The sequence below is a fragment of the Ceratotherium simum genome, chromosome 4 (genome assembly GCF_057802395.1).
Source record: "Ceratotherium simum simum isolate JZ-2026a chromosome 4, ASM5780239v1, whole genome shotgun sequence".
In the NCBI taxonomy this organism is placed as follows: domain Eukaryota; kingdom Metazoa; phylum Chordata; class Mammalia; order Perissodactyla; family Rhinocerotidae; genus Ceratotherium; species Ceratotherium simum.
The window spans coordinates 60,843,494-60,858,411 of record NC_141903.1 but is presented as its reverse complement, the minus strand read 5'-3'; the positions used below and the strand labels follow the sequence as shown (position 1 = coordinate 60,858,411).

Below are 14,918 nucleotides of genomic sequence, written 5' to 3'. Positions count from 1 at the left end.
CATTGTTATAGAAAATGAAAGAAAAACTAGTCAGAAGGGAACAGTTTAGGATTAGTAGAGATGAATATTGAGAAAATGTTAATGTTCAAAAATGTAGTGTGGGACAAAATAGAGAAATATATGAGAAGCATATCAGTTTGACTAATTGCTCTATTGTATCCCAATTTGGTCATGAGTTTCACCTGACCCGGAAACTATCCCTAATTATAACTAAGTTTGGAAAAATGGTTTTAAAAGCTTTCATTTGTAATACTCTGAAAGGCTAGATTTTTATTGAACAATCTACCTTTCTATATCTCTAAGGAACTCGGGGACTTTCTGTGCATCTTTCCTCATGTCTCCTTTGTGTACATATTCTCTCTAGAGCTTGACAACTCAAGATTTGCCTCCTAGACTGAAACTCTGCTCGTCAATTTCTCTTTCTCTGCTCTCTCATCTTTCCTTCCTTTATCCTTTACCTTCTTCTTTCCTTCTCTATCTCTTCTTCTCTTCCCTTCTCTGACTCTATTAACCTAACTGTGAAATAGAAACGCTGAATAATATTTGTTACGTGTTATATACTTTTTAGGGCGTATCTTTTCTATTGTGGTAAAATATACATAACATAAAAGTTTGATTTTAATTATTTTTACATGTACAGTCAAGTGGCATAAAGTACATTCACAATGTTGTACAACCATCACTACTATCTCTTTGCAGAACTTTTTTCTTATGTGCTGTATTTTAATAGTTGGTTATGTGTTCCATGTGCTTCTATAGAAGCCTGAAGAACACTGTTCATATTCCTATATAAAATATATTAAACTATTGTTGCTTACATGTTATTCTCTACACTTCAGTAAGCAGACTTCAACAGTTAGGAAGATTCTGCACTCAGAGGTAAATAGAAAGGAAGGAACACACACAAAATATGAAAGTAAATAATATTAGGGAATCAGATCTTTTTGGCTCTTCCCAACCCTGAGCTATATACTACTTTTTAAAGATAAACAAAATTGTGCATATGAAGATGGGTGATGCCTCCACGGCAATACTCTTCAATATAGCATTCTGTCAAAAAGAAAACATCAAAAGAGAGTTTTCCAACTGACTGTCAGATATACAATGAAAATTCTGCAATGGCAAAGAGGATAACTGAAATAGCTTCTTGCCTGAAATCAAAGGTACTTATAGAGCATGCTTATTTCCACTAGCTAATTTATATTATCTAGAACAATAAAGAGTAAGCTTTAAAATTAGTAAATCTGAGAGCCAAGGTAAATGTGTGGCATCATGGGTCAAAGAGTCCACTGGACTCTGGGTTTCAAAACCTTCTCTGCTGAGACCTTGGGTAATTCACTTAAACTCTCTATGCCTCAGTAGTAAAATGGTGGATACTGATAGTGTCTACCTTTCAGGATTGTTGTGAGAATTAAATAAGTTAATATGTCTAATACATCTAAAGCACTAATCACTGTGCAAGCACATAATTAAGTGCTGTCTAAGTGTTTGCAATTGCTATATGAACCTGTGCAAATTGTCTAAACTTTCAGATGAGAAGATATAGGAATCTTTTAAAAATTAAATGATATGATGTATATAAATTATAAGCAAGGTGTGCAATGGCTAAAACTTTATTTTATAGCCAGTTTTATTGCTGGCCAAAAGATAAAAGGCAAGAAATGGAAAAAGATCACTAAAGAAGATGAGAAAGAAAGAAGAGAAAAGACAGACTTGCTCTATGTTTTCCCATTCCATTCTTTTTCATTATAAAAGATATATTTATGGCTAGATATATAGATATCTATTACTATACAGATTTAAAAAGATATATATATATAACTCTCCATAATAATTATATAAATATAATCTTTTATATATCTCCATAATGGACAGTTTGGGAAATACAGAAAAAAGAAAGAAGAAAAAAATCATCATAATCTTACCATCTAAACAGCCATTGGTAACACCTTATCTCTTTTTCTCCAGTCCTTCTTCTATGCAAAGCCTCAGTTCTTTGCATGTTCAGTTTCTCTTATGTGCTCTCTCTATCTTGTCTGGTCTCCATAAGTCTTTTACTCCCAAACATGCTAGCGAGGATCTAGGCTTAACTTCTAAGGACTGAAATACTGTATCTTCCAAAAATGCCCTGACTGACACATGAATATTTTCATGCTTGGTTTCAAACAGTTCATAATCAAAATTGAATAAGAAAAAAGTACATTTTTGCAAATAATACCACACTTAATTTTAATTGTTACATATATGTGTGTGTGTGTGTGTGTGTGTATATACACATATATTCTTTTTTTTTTTTTTGTGAGGAAGATCAGCCCTGTGCTAACATCTGCCAATCCTCCTCTTTTTTTGCTGAAGAAGACTGGCCCTGGGCTAACATCCATGCCCATCTTCCTCCACTTTATATGGGATGCCGGCACAGCACGGTTTGCCAAGCGGTGTGTCGGTGCGTGCCCAGGATCTGAACCTGCGAACCCCGGGCTGCTGCAGTGGAGCCCACACTTAACTGCTCGCGCCACCAAGCCAGCCCCTACGCATATATTCTTAAAGAAATTCTTCTAGCATTTCTTTTCTTTCTTTGCAATAAAACCACTTGTTACATTAAATTTCTTTGACTAATAATAAATTTTGAAGCAGGCAACCACGATCACCACAGGGAGAGGAACCATATGACTTTCAGGACCTTATAAAACATGAGCTACATGAAGATAGTTTCCTATCCGATGGCTCTAAAATGACACAGAATACTGAGAGAACAACTCATCTTCTCAAATTGAGCAATTATTTAAGGTTATCTATGGTCATTTTTAAATGGAAAAGTGGCATTTAAAAATCCTTAAAATAGAAAGGAGAAAAGCTATACATACTCAGATGTAAGTATAAACTTGATTTTTAATTAAATCTTATTTTCTTACAGAGTTGGTGAAGTTATATTTTCTCAAACCATCTCCATTTGGATATCAAGCAATAATGTATTCTCCACATTTAGAGAAGATTAAAATAAGCTACCTAATGAGAATATTTCATAATAAAACCAAATGGCCTGTTTAGATCCTAAAACAGATGTCATGTGGCTACATGTAGTACATATAGCAATTAAAACACATTAAAAATATTTTAAAACATACCTTTGCCAGCTTTATTTCAACTGAATATAAGTACGTCTTTAGGAATGCATCACAACAGAGTCTATATAAAACTGATTCCGCAACAAAAAATAAGGCAGGCAGATGATCATAATCAAAAGAAGCATGGTCCAGGGAAGCATAAAGCATATTTAAAGCTTCTGAAATATTAAAAAGTAGAAACTCTATAATTTATAAATCAGGCTGATTTTCCACATGCTACAATTAAGTCTTGCAATTAACTATTTGCTCAGTCACCAAGACCAGATTGAGGTTTCAAAATAGTTCTTTCACACCCCTCCCATCAGGGAGTGAAGTCTATGCTCCCTTCCCCTTGAACCTGAGCAAGCCTTGTGACTGTTTCAACCAACAGAATGTGGCAGAAGTGACACTGCATGAGTTCCAAGGGGTGCTTTCTTCCCAGGCATGTCTTTTCTAAAAGCAGTTCAACAAAGAGTATTCCAAACAGACTTCTCTTTACATCTCTTCATCGGGACCAGGCCATGTGACCACCCCTAATCTAATCACTGACAAGTAAAGGGGAATCGCCACGATTAGTCTAGATCAACCGTGATGCAGCCCCTGAGGCTGGGAAGGGCCAGTCCTCTTCTGAATTTCATGACTCTGCAGTCGTCTCTGCCATCAAACTGAGGTTTAATTGACAAAGAAGAGCAAGTGGCTGCCGGTTGCTGGTAAGCCAAGAGTCTTTACTTCAATATCATTTAAATATTTAATAAGGTCAGGCTGTGGATGGCGCTGTGATGAGGCGCCGTAAAGGCACGTTAAATACAAAATCATTCTTACTCTTCCCGCTGCTTGAAAGCTCCCAGATAGCACTACAAAACCCAATTTACGTGGGGAAATACTTTCTGACCTCATATGGTTAACATTCTAAAACTCATTTTAAAAGGCACACACAGAAAATTTAGGATAATGAGAGAAGGAATTTTACCTCCTTAAAAATAATGTTTTTAATTTCTTTTTTAGATTGGTTGGAGGGTGGTGGTTTGATGGAGGACATATAAATGAGAAGTGATAAATGAAAAGGTAATGAGTAAAATGGCTGTTTAAAATAAGTGAAAAACAAACGGCCATTTGGTTAATGTTTTATGAGTAAGAATTATAAAATGCAGAAGCAAGTTTCTCTAAAGTATAGTGCCTGTTGTAATCGAAAATCACTAAATGACATTTTATATTACTTTTTAATTAGTTACTAATTTTAGAGAAAAGCAATAAAGACTACGCTGAGCAAAAGTTTTTAAAACAATTTTGTAATTAAAAAGTTGAGCAGTCAAATTCATAAATTCAAAATTACAAACTTTCATAATGAAACATTATCAGATATTTCAATAGAGAAAGGCAATTTTTCCTCGGCTCCTGCACAATTTCTAAATATTAAGGGTCTCGAATTATGCCTTCACCGCTAATCTAGAAAACACTTAGAGTAACTAAGAAGAGATTGGTTAGAGCACATACCATCTTGGATTTCTCCTTTGCATTGAGCCAGATATATTACTTCAGTCCATGCGGTAGGAAGATGCACATGCTTCCCGGCGCCTAAGGTTTTGAGACCCAATTTTCTCTGTTTCGGGGAAGCGTGAAAGAGACAAACCAAAATATATAGCTTTTAAAAAATTAATTGATTTATTTAGATTATCCCTTAATTATATTCTGAAAGTCGTTCTATGGGGCTGATGCTCTGTGGCCAGTGTTGTATACAACTTTATATTTTTGCTTTTACTATTTTTATGTTTTGACATTTATGTAAACTGTATTACTGTTAAAATGTAGAGAATGTTTGTTAATATTCTGAGTAATATCATTAGTTATTTGCTGAAAATAATCCTCACTCTTTACTTCTCCGGGGATTACTTCTACCCCATTGCCCTACCAAGAGAATGCATTTCTGATTTTAGAGGGAAAAGTATATTAAAGAAATGTGATTCAACAGAAATTAGTTTGATGCCAATTTGCAGGAAAACTCTGGCTACTTCACAGGGGATGGGCTAAAGTTAATGAACATAGAGATATCAAGATTGCCCCCCTTCTCTTAACGTGCCCACTCCCGGGGCTGCCCCAGGGCACAGTTGGCCAATTGGAGAGAAGCTCACTGACGAACGTACCTGCAGGCATCTTTCTGCGTGCATACTTATCAAAAGTATATTCTTTTTTCTAATCAAATTTTATCATGGATTTTTTTCAACATTTTTAAATATATAGGCAAAGGCAAAAATATGAGTCAAAATACTAGGAAATCGGCACCACCACAACAAAAAGCATGGCTTAACTTACGCCCCTGTTTTGTGCAGCTTTTATTTCATAAATTATTCAGTATTAAAGCAAAATCACACGTACATTACTTCTCTGCCAAACTTAAATTGGCTCTAATGTAGAAAAGGCAAAACAAGGACTTGTTTCAATTCCTGTTCTGTTTTGATATGTGTTTGAAAATTTGGTAATTAATGGCATACTCTTAAAGAAGGCATGTTTTACAAGTTAAGTGAATACTTTGTTAACGAGAAAGAACAGAGCACTCTGTGCATGTATAGTAAAGGTTTAGGAAAGCTTTTTTTCCTCTTTGGGACATATCATACCGCAGTAAACTTTTTTTTAGGAAAAAGTAGAATTTTCTTAATAAAAAATTTGTCAGCCTTTGATATTTTGCTGTGGGCTTTTGGGCTAGTGTTGACAGACATATTCCCCAATCATTTATGGAGACTCTTCACCCAAAAAGCCATTTGACATTGAATTATTCAGTTATAAGCTTTAACTTTAATTTGCATTAATAGTTTTAACTATGCCTTATAATTAAAGAAAGGTGTACTCTTATTTTTTATTTAAATACTTTAGAACATGTAATCCTCCACCAACTAGAAGAGACAGTTCACATACTAAGTAATCAATAGTGTACCATTACCTTACATCTGAGAATGCTTTTTCTAGCTAGGTCCAAAAATTTTTCTTCCTCTTTTGGATTTTTTGTTTGGTTGAATCTCAAGATGAATTCTTTTGTGACTGAAAATGATGGTCTAAACCAAAAAAAAAAAAAAAAAAAATCAATAATTATAGCTATCAGTTCCAAATTTTAATTAATCAACTTCTAGTGGCCAAGTGTAACTATTTTCTAAAAAGTACTTTACCTTAATAAGAATGTTTAACACACACACACAAAATCAGTAAAATAAAAAAATACATGTACAGGCCTCCTAGATTGATCTTATCATACTCTTGGATTGAGAAACATAATTCTCATGATGTCAAAGAACTTTGTAGCCTCTGAAAAATAAGTTTCTGAAATGATTGCCAGAAGTCTTGTTGGAATATGCCTTCTTCACAGGTAAAACCCAGCACAGCTTCAATTATGTTGAAGACTGATTTATCTCCTCACATAAATCAGTGTTCATTCAATTTAAGCTAAGCCTCTATTCCCTCCATGCAAGTGGAATCAGTCCAACTGTGGCTGGAGTAAAGTGAGCAGGGGAGGAAAGATGTACGTTGTAAGGTCAGAGAGGTGACAAGTAGCCAGATTAACTCTGGATGAGATGGGAAGCTATTGCAGTGCTTTGATAAGAGGAGTGGCATGATTTAATTTAAGTTTTAACAGGATCATTCCAATGTCGTGTTGAGAGTTTGAGTGGGGGGAGATGGGACATAACAAGGCAGGGAGCACACATATGTTTACATGAGAGGTAATGGTGGCTTGGATCAGGATTATAGCAATGTAAGTAAAGAGAAGTGTTTGGATAACAGATATATTTTGACAGTAGCTCCAAGCAGACTTCCCACTGATTTAGAAATTAGATGTGACAGAAAAAAAGGAGTCATGATTGAACTGAGTAACTGGAAGGATGGAGTTGCTATTTACTGAGATGGGAAAGATTGCTAGAGGAGCATATTTGGGGTAAGGGTAGAGAATAAGTTCAGTATTGGACATGTTACGTTTGAGATGACCAAGCCATCCAAGTGGAGATGTAGAGTAGGCCATTGGATATATGAGTTTGCATTTCAGGGGAAAGGTTCAGCCTAGATACATCAATTTATGAGTCATTAGCACACACATGGTATTTAAAGTCTTGTGAATGGAAAGGATCCCATGGGGAAAGTGTAGAGAAAGTAGACAAGTATTTCAAAGAGAAACGAGAAAAATAAGTTGAAGGTGTACGAAAGACAACGAGTAGAGTGATTATAATGATGTACCACAGAATTTAAGATGGGCATGGGATCAAAAGTGACATCAGAAGAATAGTGAATAAGTAGTGGAATCAATGAGTTGTTTATTTGTGTGGTCAAATAATTGTTGGAGTCATGCTATTATAAAGAGTGATCTGGAAGAATAAAACACATTTTTAACAACTTACTATATTCAGAATGTACCAAATTAGTTGCTCTGTGGGATATAGGGAAAAAAAGGAAAAGAATAAAAATCAGATTTTGCCCCTGAGTAACTCACAGTGCTATTGGGGGTACAGATGTATGCAAAAGTAATGACAGTGCCACAAAATCACACGATAAGCAGAGGTAATGTCATGGTGCCCTGTAAACTAGAACCAAATATACATATCCCAGTGAAGAACAATTAATGAAATAGCTAACTCGCAAACTGTCATTGTAAAATGGGCCTTTATTCAGTCATTTATTTGGTAAGCATTTATTGACTACCTACTATGTATCAGGAACTAAGCTTAAAACCGGGGAAACAATGGTGAAATAAACAAAGAACCCTGCCCTCATGGAGCTTATAGGAAAATAGAGGAAGAATCAAGGTGTTAGAACTCAGACTGTCTGCTAGAATTGGGCATTTTGAAATGACTAACTTCATTCTTGATTTCCTGTTCTCATTTTACTCTTGCTTTTGGAGATATCTGCTTAGACAGATATAGTGAAGGGTGGTTGAAAACTCTTTCTCGGTAGTCATCTAGGATGACATATCTTCGATCTTCTTGGACCTACTCTGCAGGAAGAGTCCAAAATAGCTTTAATCTTCCCATTTGTACAAAACACTAAGGGAATTACAAGAAAGTAGCCCCTATATCCATTTAATTTTTTATAAATTTCATTAGAAATTATGTTTTTAAAAATATTAACATAACAGTGCTGTTTATAACAAACCAAACATTCAGGACTGCATGAAGAAAAAGTTAAAAGACTGCCTCCCAACACTACTGCCTCCAATTCTACCCATCAGAAATAGCCAAGATGAATGGTTTAGTGTGTATCCTTGCACATCTTTTTCAATGCTCACAAACATAAACCAACCTACACGCACTATATTTAATAAATGGAACCATGTATACAACACTGTAGCATGCTTTCTTCATTAAATTTAACAGATATTCCTCAAGTTCAACTGATCCTAATATCTAGTAATATGGACGTACAAATGCAACAATTCTTTTATTGATTGACATTTCCCATTACTTCCTGTATTGACATCTCATTACTTCCTGTATAATTTTGTCCACACTAACTGATGTTATAATTAAAAAAAAAAATCCTTGCACATGGGCCTAATATGCAACAGATGCACATTATTCTGATTTATCAATCCCCACATTATATCAATAGTTAAATATTTTGATTACCACCTCTGCTTGTAAATATATTTATATAAAGATATCATAAGAGAATGAAAAGGCAAAACTTTGAGTGGTAGAATATATTTTCAACACATATAACTGACAAAGGGCTCAAATCCAGAATATATAAAGAACTCCCAAACAATAGAAACATGGAGAAGAGGCTTATACAGGTAATGCACAAAAGAAGAAATCTAAGTGGGCAATAAATATGTGAAATGATGATTCACATCATAAATAGGGAAATTCAAATTAAAACCATAATGAGATGCTCCTATACATCCACCAGAATGACTAACATTTAAAAGAATGTCAATACCAGGAATTGAAGAGGATGTGGAGTAATAGGAACTCTCACAAGCTGCTTGTGGTAATCAATTGAGTGTTACCTACCAAGATTGAAGAGAGACATACCCACCAACTCAGCAATCCCACTGCTTGATATATACCCAAAAGAAATGTGTGCACCTGTACGCCAGGGGACATGTACAGAATGCTCAAAGCAACACTTTTCATAAGAGCTAAAATCTGGAGTCAAACCAATTCTCCATCTCATGGACCAAAAAGTGTAGTATGTCTGTGAAGGAAGGGTGAACAAAACATCCTCTCCTTTTCTGTGGACAAATTTAAGCTGGGGTTAATTTTCTAGTTCCAGTCGCCTGAAAACCTAGTAAAAGTGGATGTCATCTGTGTTATTCAAACCATTACTTATGGTAAAAATGACCTGATAGCTACACTATATCTGGATTAAGAGGGCTGTGAATAAACTATAAATACCTGATGAGGGGAGGCTTTGGGCTTCCCAGAGTGCATGTTCTTTGCAGGAATCCACAAATCTGTTTTTAAAAAAGTCATTATTGGTTCCACTTTGGGACAGGAGAATTCTAAGCCTGTGTGTCTATTGCACCCAGCTCGCTGAGTCTTACATCTTCACGTAAGTAATCATTCGGATGGGCTAAAGAAGACCAGCTCCCATTGTCTTGTGTTGTGCGGCTGCTATGAGAACTCTCAGGAAGTAAATAATTGCCGCTCTGCTGGCATGTTGAGTTTCCTGTGCTGTATCCTGCTAAGCGATGTTGTCAATGGTTAGTGTGGCCTATCGTAATCGTATGAGTCTGTCTAGTAGAGCCTAAGAAGACCCAAGAGTGGGTATTCAGTGTTAAGGAAATAAAAATAAACAAACTGCAGCTAGATGCACAATATGGATGATCTCACAAACACACTATTAATCCAGACACAAAAGAATACACACTATAATATTCCATTGATATAAAGCATAAAAGTGTAAAGAAAACCAAAGGAAAGTTAGGCGAGTGCGGAAAGTTAGCAGGGAAAGAAGGATGTTTTTATTGGAAGGAGTTACAAAAGAGGCTTCTGAAAATGATTTACTTCTTCCCCTGGTGAGTACACAAGTGTTTGCTCTATAATAATTTTTAAGCTTTATATTTATTTTTATATACTCTTCTGTATGTGTGTTACTTCACAACAAAAAAAGTTTTATAAATTAATGGCAAGATCTAAGAATATATGGACTTTTAATTATAATAGATTATTTAAAAATATTTTTTAAAAAATATTTTAGTCATTCATATTCATATTAGTAAAGCATGAAAATTTCCGTTTTCCACATTCTCACTAGAAAAAGATGACATCAAATGTTTTAATTATTGCCAATTTAATTGATGAAGACAGTATTTCCTTGTGGTTTAAAGTTTGTATTTCTCCATTAGCATTCTTGAGCAACTTTTTCTGTAAGAATGACTTTATAATCATTCTTACATTTTCTAATCTGTGGCATGCATGTTTATATATTTTGTTCATTTTTTTCTTATTAGGTTTTTTGTATTTTTCCTATTCACTTGAGGCAACATTGTAGAGTGGTCAAGGGCGCATGCCCAGAAGGTCAAGTGCACAGGCCAGACTGCCTGGGGTTTGAATCTCACTCCGTCCCTTACTAGATCTGTAACCTTAAGCAGTTTATTTAACCTATCTGTGCCTTAATTTCTCTGTCTGCAAAATGGAAAAATAAATAGCATATTTTGTGGGTTGTTTTGAAAGTTAAATGAAATAATATATGTATTGTGCTTAGAAGAGTAACTAGCACATGCTAAATAATGATAACTGATACTATTATCATTATTAAAATTTTGCAGGTACTTTTATCTCAGTATAATATTTGTCTTTTTTCATTGTTATGCTAACTTTGGCCATACATTAAAATTTCATACGGTCATGCACCTCATAATGACGTTTCAGTCAATGACAGACTGCGTATACGATGGTGGTCCCATAAGATTAGCCCCGTATAGCCTGGGTGTGTAGTAGACTACACCATCTAGTCAGTACTGGAGGGGAGGATGAAATTTTCCTCTACCCTTCCAGGTTCCTCTGGCTGGTCTAAGAATTAAATTGACGTTAAGACAGATTAACAGGAGAAAAATAAACAAAAGTTTAATAACACATATACATAGCAGAAACCCAGGAAAACTGAGTAAATCACTAAAACGGCCGAAGCCCTTACCTTAAATAAGATCCTCAGCTAAAGACAAAGGAGATTTTGGAGGTGGGGAGAATCAGGGACTTGAAAGGGAAGGCAGGCAATTCACAGGTAGGTGAAAAGGAGCAAACATTTGAAAAATGAGTGTTTGTTCGGCCACACAGAAACAGAAGAACACAGAGGGGAGCCCAACAAACAGGGTTTTCTAGGTTCCTCCCTGTCTACCACTTAGTTCATGTTGTGCTAAGGTGATAGCTCGCTTCCTGAGACAGGTTTTTTTCAAACCTGAATTCTTTTAGGCAGTTCAGGGGGAGGTAACAAGAAAAACTTTCTGAGTTTTTTGTTTCTTAAAAACAATTAGCCTAAAATAATCCTCATGTTAAAGAGACACATTTTGGGGTAGTGAATTTTATTCCCCTTCAGTACACTTGTGATGTTCGCACAACAATGAAATCGCTTGATACATTTCTCAGAATGTCCCTATCGTTAAGCGACACATGACTGTATTTAGATATGATTCCATTTCCTCTATTATTTCTAGGGTTTCTCATTTAGATGATCTCCCTCACCCAAATAATATACAAATAGACACCTATATTTTCTTATAATATTTGCAACTTATTGTTGAAAACGTTGAGAAATCTCATTCTAACGTGGTTTTTCACTTCAGATGGGCTGCTCATAGTGACTTCTGTCCAAAAGTATGGAAAGCAGGGAAAAACAGTGGAGAAACCTGACAAACACCACCTCAGTTGGGTGATCAAAGTCAACGCCCACAATGATAAATTGTGTTGATTGTATGTACCCTTGATGTGGTATAATGAGAATAGCACTTAACCGCTGAGGTCTTTCTCACAAAAAAACATATTCCTAGGGCCGGCCCCATGGCTTAGCGGTTAAGTGCGCGCACTCCGCTGCTGGCGGCCCGGGTTCGGATCCCGGGCACGCACTGACGTACCGCTTCTCCAGCCATGCTGAGGCCGCATCCCACATACAGCAACTAGAAGGATGTGCAGCTATGACATACAGCAATCTACTGGGGCTTTGGAGGGAAAAAATAAATAAATAAAATCTGTAAATAAAAAAAAAAAAAACCATAATCCTAGTCTAATCATAGGAAAACATCAGAAAAATTCCAATAGAGGAACATTCTACAAAATGCCTGACCAGTACTCCTTAAAACTGTCAAGGTCATCATAAACAAGGAAAGCCTGAGGAACTGTCACAGCCAAGAAGAGGTGAAGGAGACATGACAACAAACTATAAGGTTGTATCCTATATGGGATCCTGGAACAGAAAAAAAGATATCAGGTAAAAACTAGGAAAATCTGCATAATGTGTGAACTTTAGTTAATAATAATGTATCAATATGGTTCCATATTGTGACAAATGTACCATACTAATGCAAGATGTTAATAATAGGAGAAAGTGGGTGCAGGGTATATGGGAACTCTCTGTACTATCTGCTTATATATCTAAAGCTATTCTAAACAGTAAACATATGTAAAGCTGTTCTAAAACTATCATCTAAAGCTGTTCTAAACAGTATTATATCTAAAACTGTTCTAAATAGTAAAGTATATTTTAAAAAAAGAAATGTTGACAGATTAGGAATGGAGGATGAAAAAAAAATCACTTTGAGATAGAGCCCACCAGTCATTTGTTAATTTATCACTTCATTCTATAGAAATTGAGCACCTGCTATGAGTCAAGCACTCTTCTAGGCAAGAAGACACAAAACAAAAGTGAATCAAAAACTGAGGTGCAGTCATTTGCCTCATGGATGGTGTACTCTGTTGGAGGAGAACAGATATACAACAAACAAGAAAACAAATAAATGAACAAGATTTCTGAGAGCAGTAAGTGCTGGGAAGACATAACCAGAGTGGTGTGGAGGAGAGTAGCAGGGAAGGTGATACTTTACATTAGGCAATCAGGGAAAATTTGAGGGAGAGACATTTGAGCTGAGATGAGAAAGAGGCCAACAAGGCAAGAGGCAGAGACAAAGGAGAGGCTGATGATAAAACCAGGGAGGCATCCAGGGACTAGATCTCCAGGTGTTGGGACCAGAGGGCAGAGTTTGAATTTTACTCTAGATATAATGGGAAGACCCTACAATGTTTACATTAGAGCATGACAAGATTTCATTTACATTCTCAAAAGATCACGGAGGCTGCTGTTAAGAGAGCAGGAGGAGGACACTGGTTAGGAGGCTATTGGAGAATGGCAGGAACTAGAGGATGACAGCTTGGTGGAGGGAGGCAGGGGGTGGCACTAGTGGAGATGAAGAAACCGCTAAGGTCACATAATTACAAAGGGCCAAGGACTCATCTCAAGTGTGACTCTAAAGCCTACAAAAATATTCTCCATATTTTAGTATTAGTGTATCTGTCTTATATTCCTTACTATAACTTGATTTTCTTAAGGTTTTTCTTATTGATGTATACACAATTTGCTTAGTGAACACCTGGTGAATTGCCTTCTATATACTAAAATGTACTTTCTCTGTTTTACAAAAAGAAAAAGGAGGCTCAGAGTGGTTATCAAACTCAAGGTCATCACTTTAAAAGAGAACAGAGCCCAATATTTGAAATAAACTGTCTGACTCAGTCTTTGCAGTCAGCTCTTTTTAGAAGATCACTCAGAATGTTTTACAGTATAAGAATGTAAAATGCATTCTTCTTCTTAACAAAATAATAGTCAATGCAATTTAAGCAGATTTCCCCACTACCAACCACAGACACCCCCCTAACACACCAAACACACACACACACACACACGCATAATACCCAGGGTTTCAAATACAAGTTTAAAAATATGTTTTCTGAAATTAGCTATTTTACCTCAGCTTTTTTATATGCTCTGAGGAAAACGCATTTATATCATTTTATTTCCAAAGCAAAATAAAGCTTCACGATAAAAATAATATCTAATTCAATTTCTATGCTTAGAATATATTTTATAAATAATTTTAGTTTTGTCAATTGTTTTTCAATATGGATTGTGGCCTGTACTGAATCATGGAAAATATGGAAAGCTAGTGCTTTTTAGTTTTCTGTATAGATATTGAATCCCTTAATTGGTCTCCCACAGCTCAGGTCAATAAATATTTAATGGGAAATAAATACAGCTATTTTAACCATTTTTAGCCCATCACAAATAAATTGAGATTGTTATACAAACTAACACTTACTTAATGATATACAAAATACATAATAAGAAGCAGAAAGACACTTCAAAGAGTAAATACAGGCATTTGAAAAGAAAATATACTTTAGCTTCACACATTCCAATTTCTTCAAAATACCAAAGGATTTTAGAAAGACAAATGTAATCTACTGTCAGTGTGTAAGTGCAGTCCTGTGGAACAGGTTGTGAATAAAGAGCATCATTCTAATTTTACATATAAAGAAAATATACTAAAGTGTCCTGACTGCATGGATACCCAACCCAGACTGACTATTTACATTATCTGTGAATTCAGAACTTTTTTTTTACCTGACAATTCATTTGTTCAGTAAGTATTTAAGGAAAGCCTTCTACATACAAGATATTTTGCTAGATACAATGAGGGCTAGAAGAGGAGTCAGGCTTGCCCTCAGAAAGTTCCTAATCCAGGAGGGAAGTGAGACACGTCACAAAGGATGTAACATAAAGGAGACGTACTAAAACAAGGAAATAAAATTCTGTGGGAGTTTAGCAGTAGAGATCATGATTCCAACA

General features: G+C 35.5%; 1 protein-coding gene across 2 annotated transcripts in view; it reads right to left on the bottom strand.

Moving 5' to 3' along the window:
• The window catches only part of TMEM232 (transmembrane protein 232), a 694,734-nt gene that overhangs the window by 139,927 nt on the left and 539,889 nt on the right, over positions 1–14,918 (bottom strand). For both annotated transcript variants that reach the window (XM_087429935.1, XM_087429934.1), the window contains exons 3-5: positions 6,040–6,151; positions 4,599–4,704; positions 3,126–3,283 (exon numbers count right to left, since the gene is read on the bottom strand). In XM_087429935.1, the coding sequence (XP_087286061.1) occupies positions 3,126–3,283; positions 4,599–4,704; positions 6,040–6,151 (376 nt within the window). The remainder of the gene's footprint in view (positions 1–3,125; positions 3,284–4,598; positions 4,705–6,039; positions 6,152–14,918) is intronic.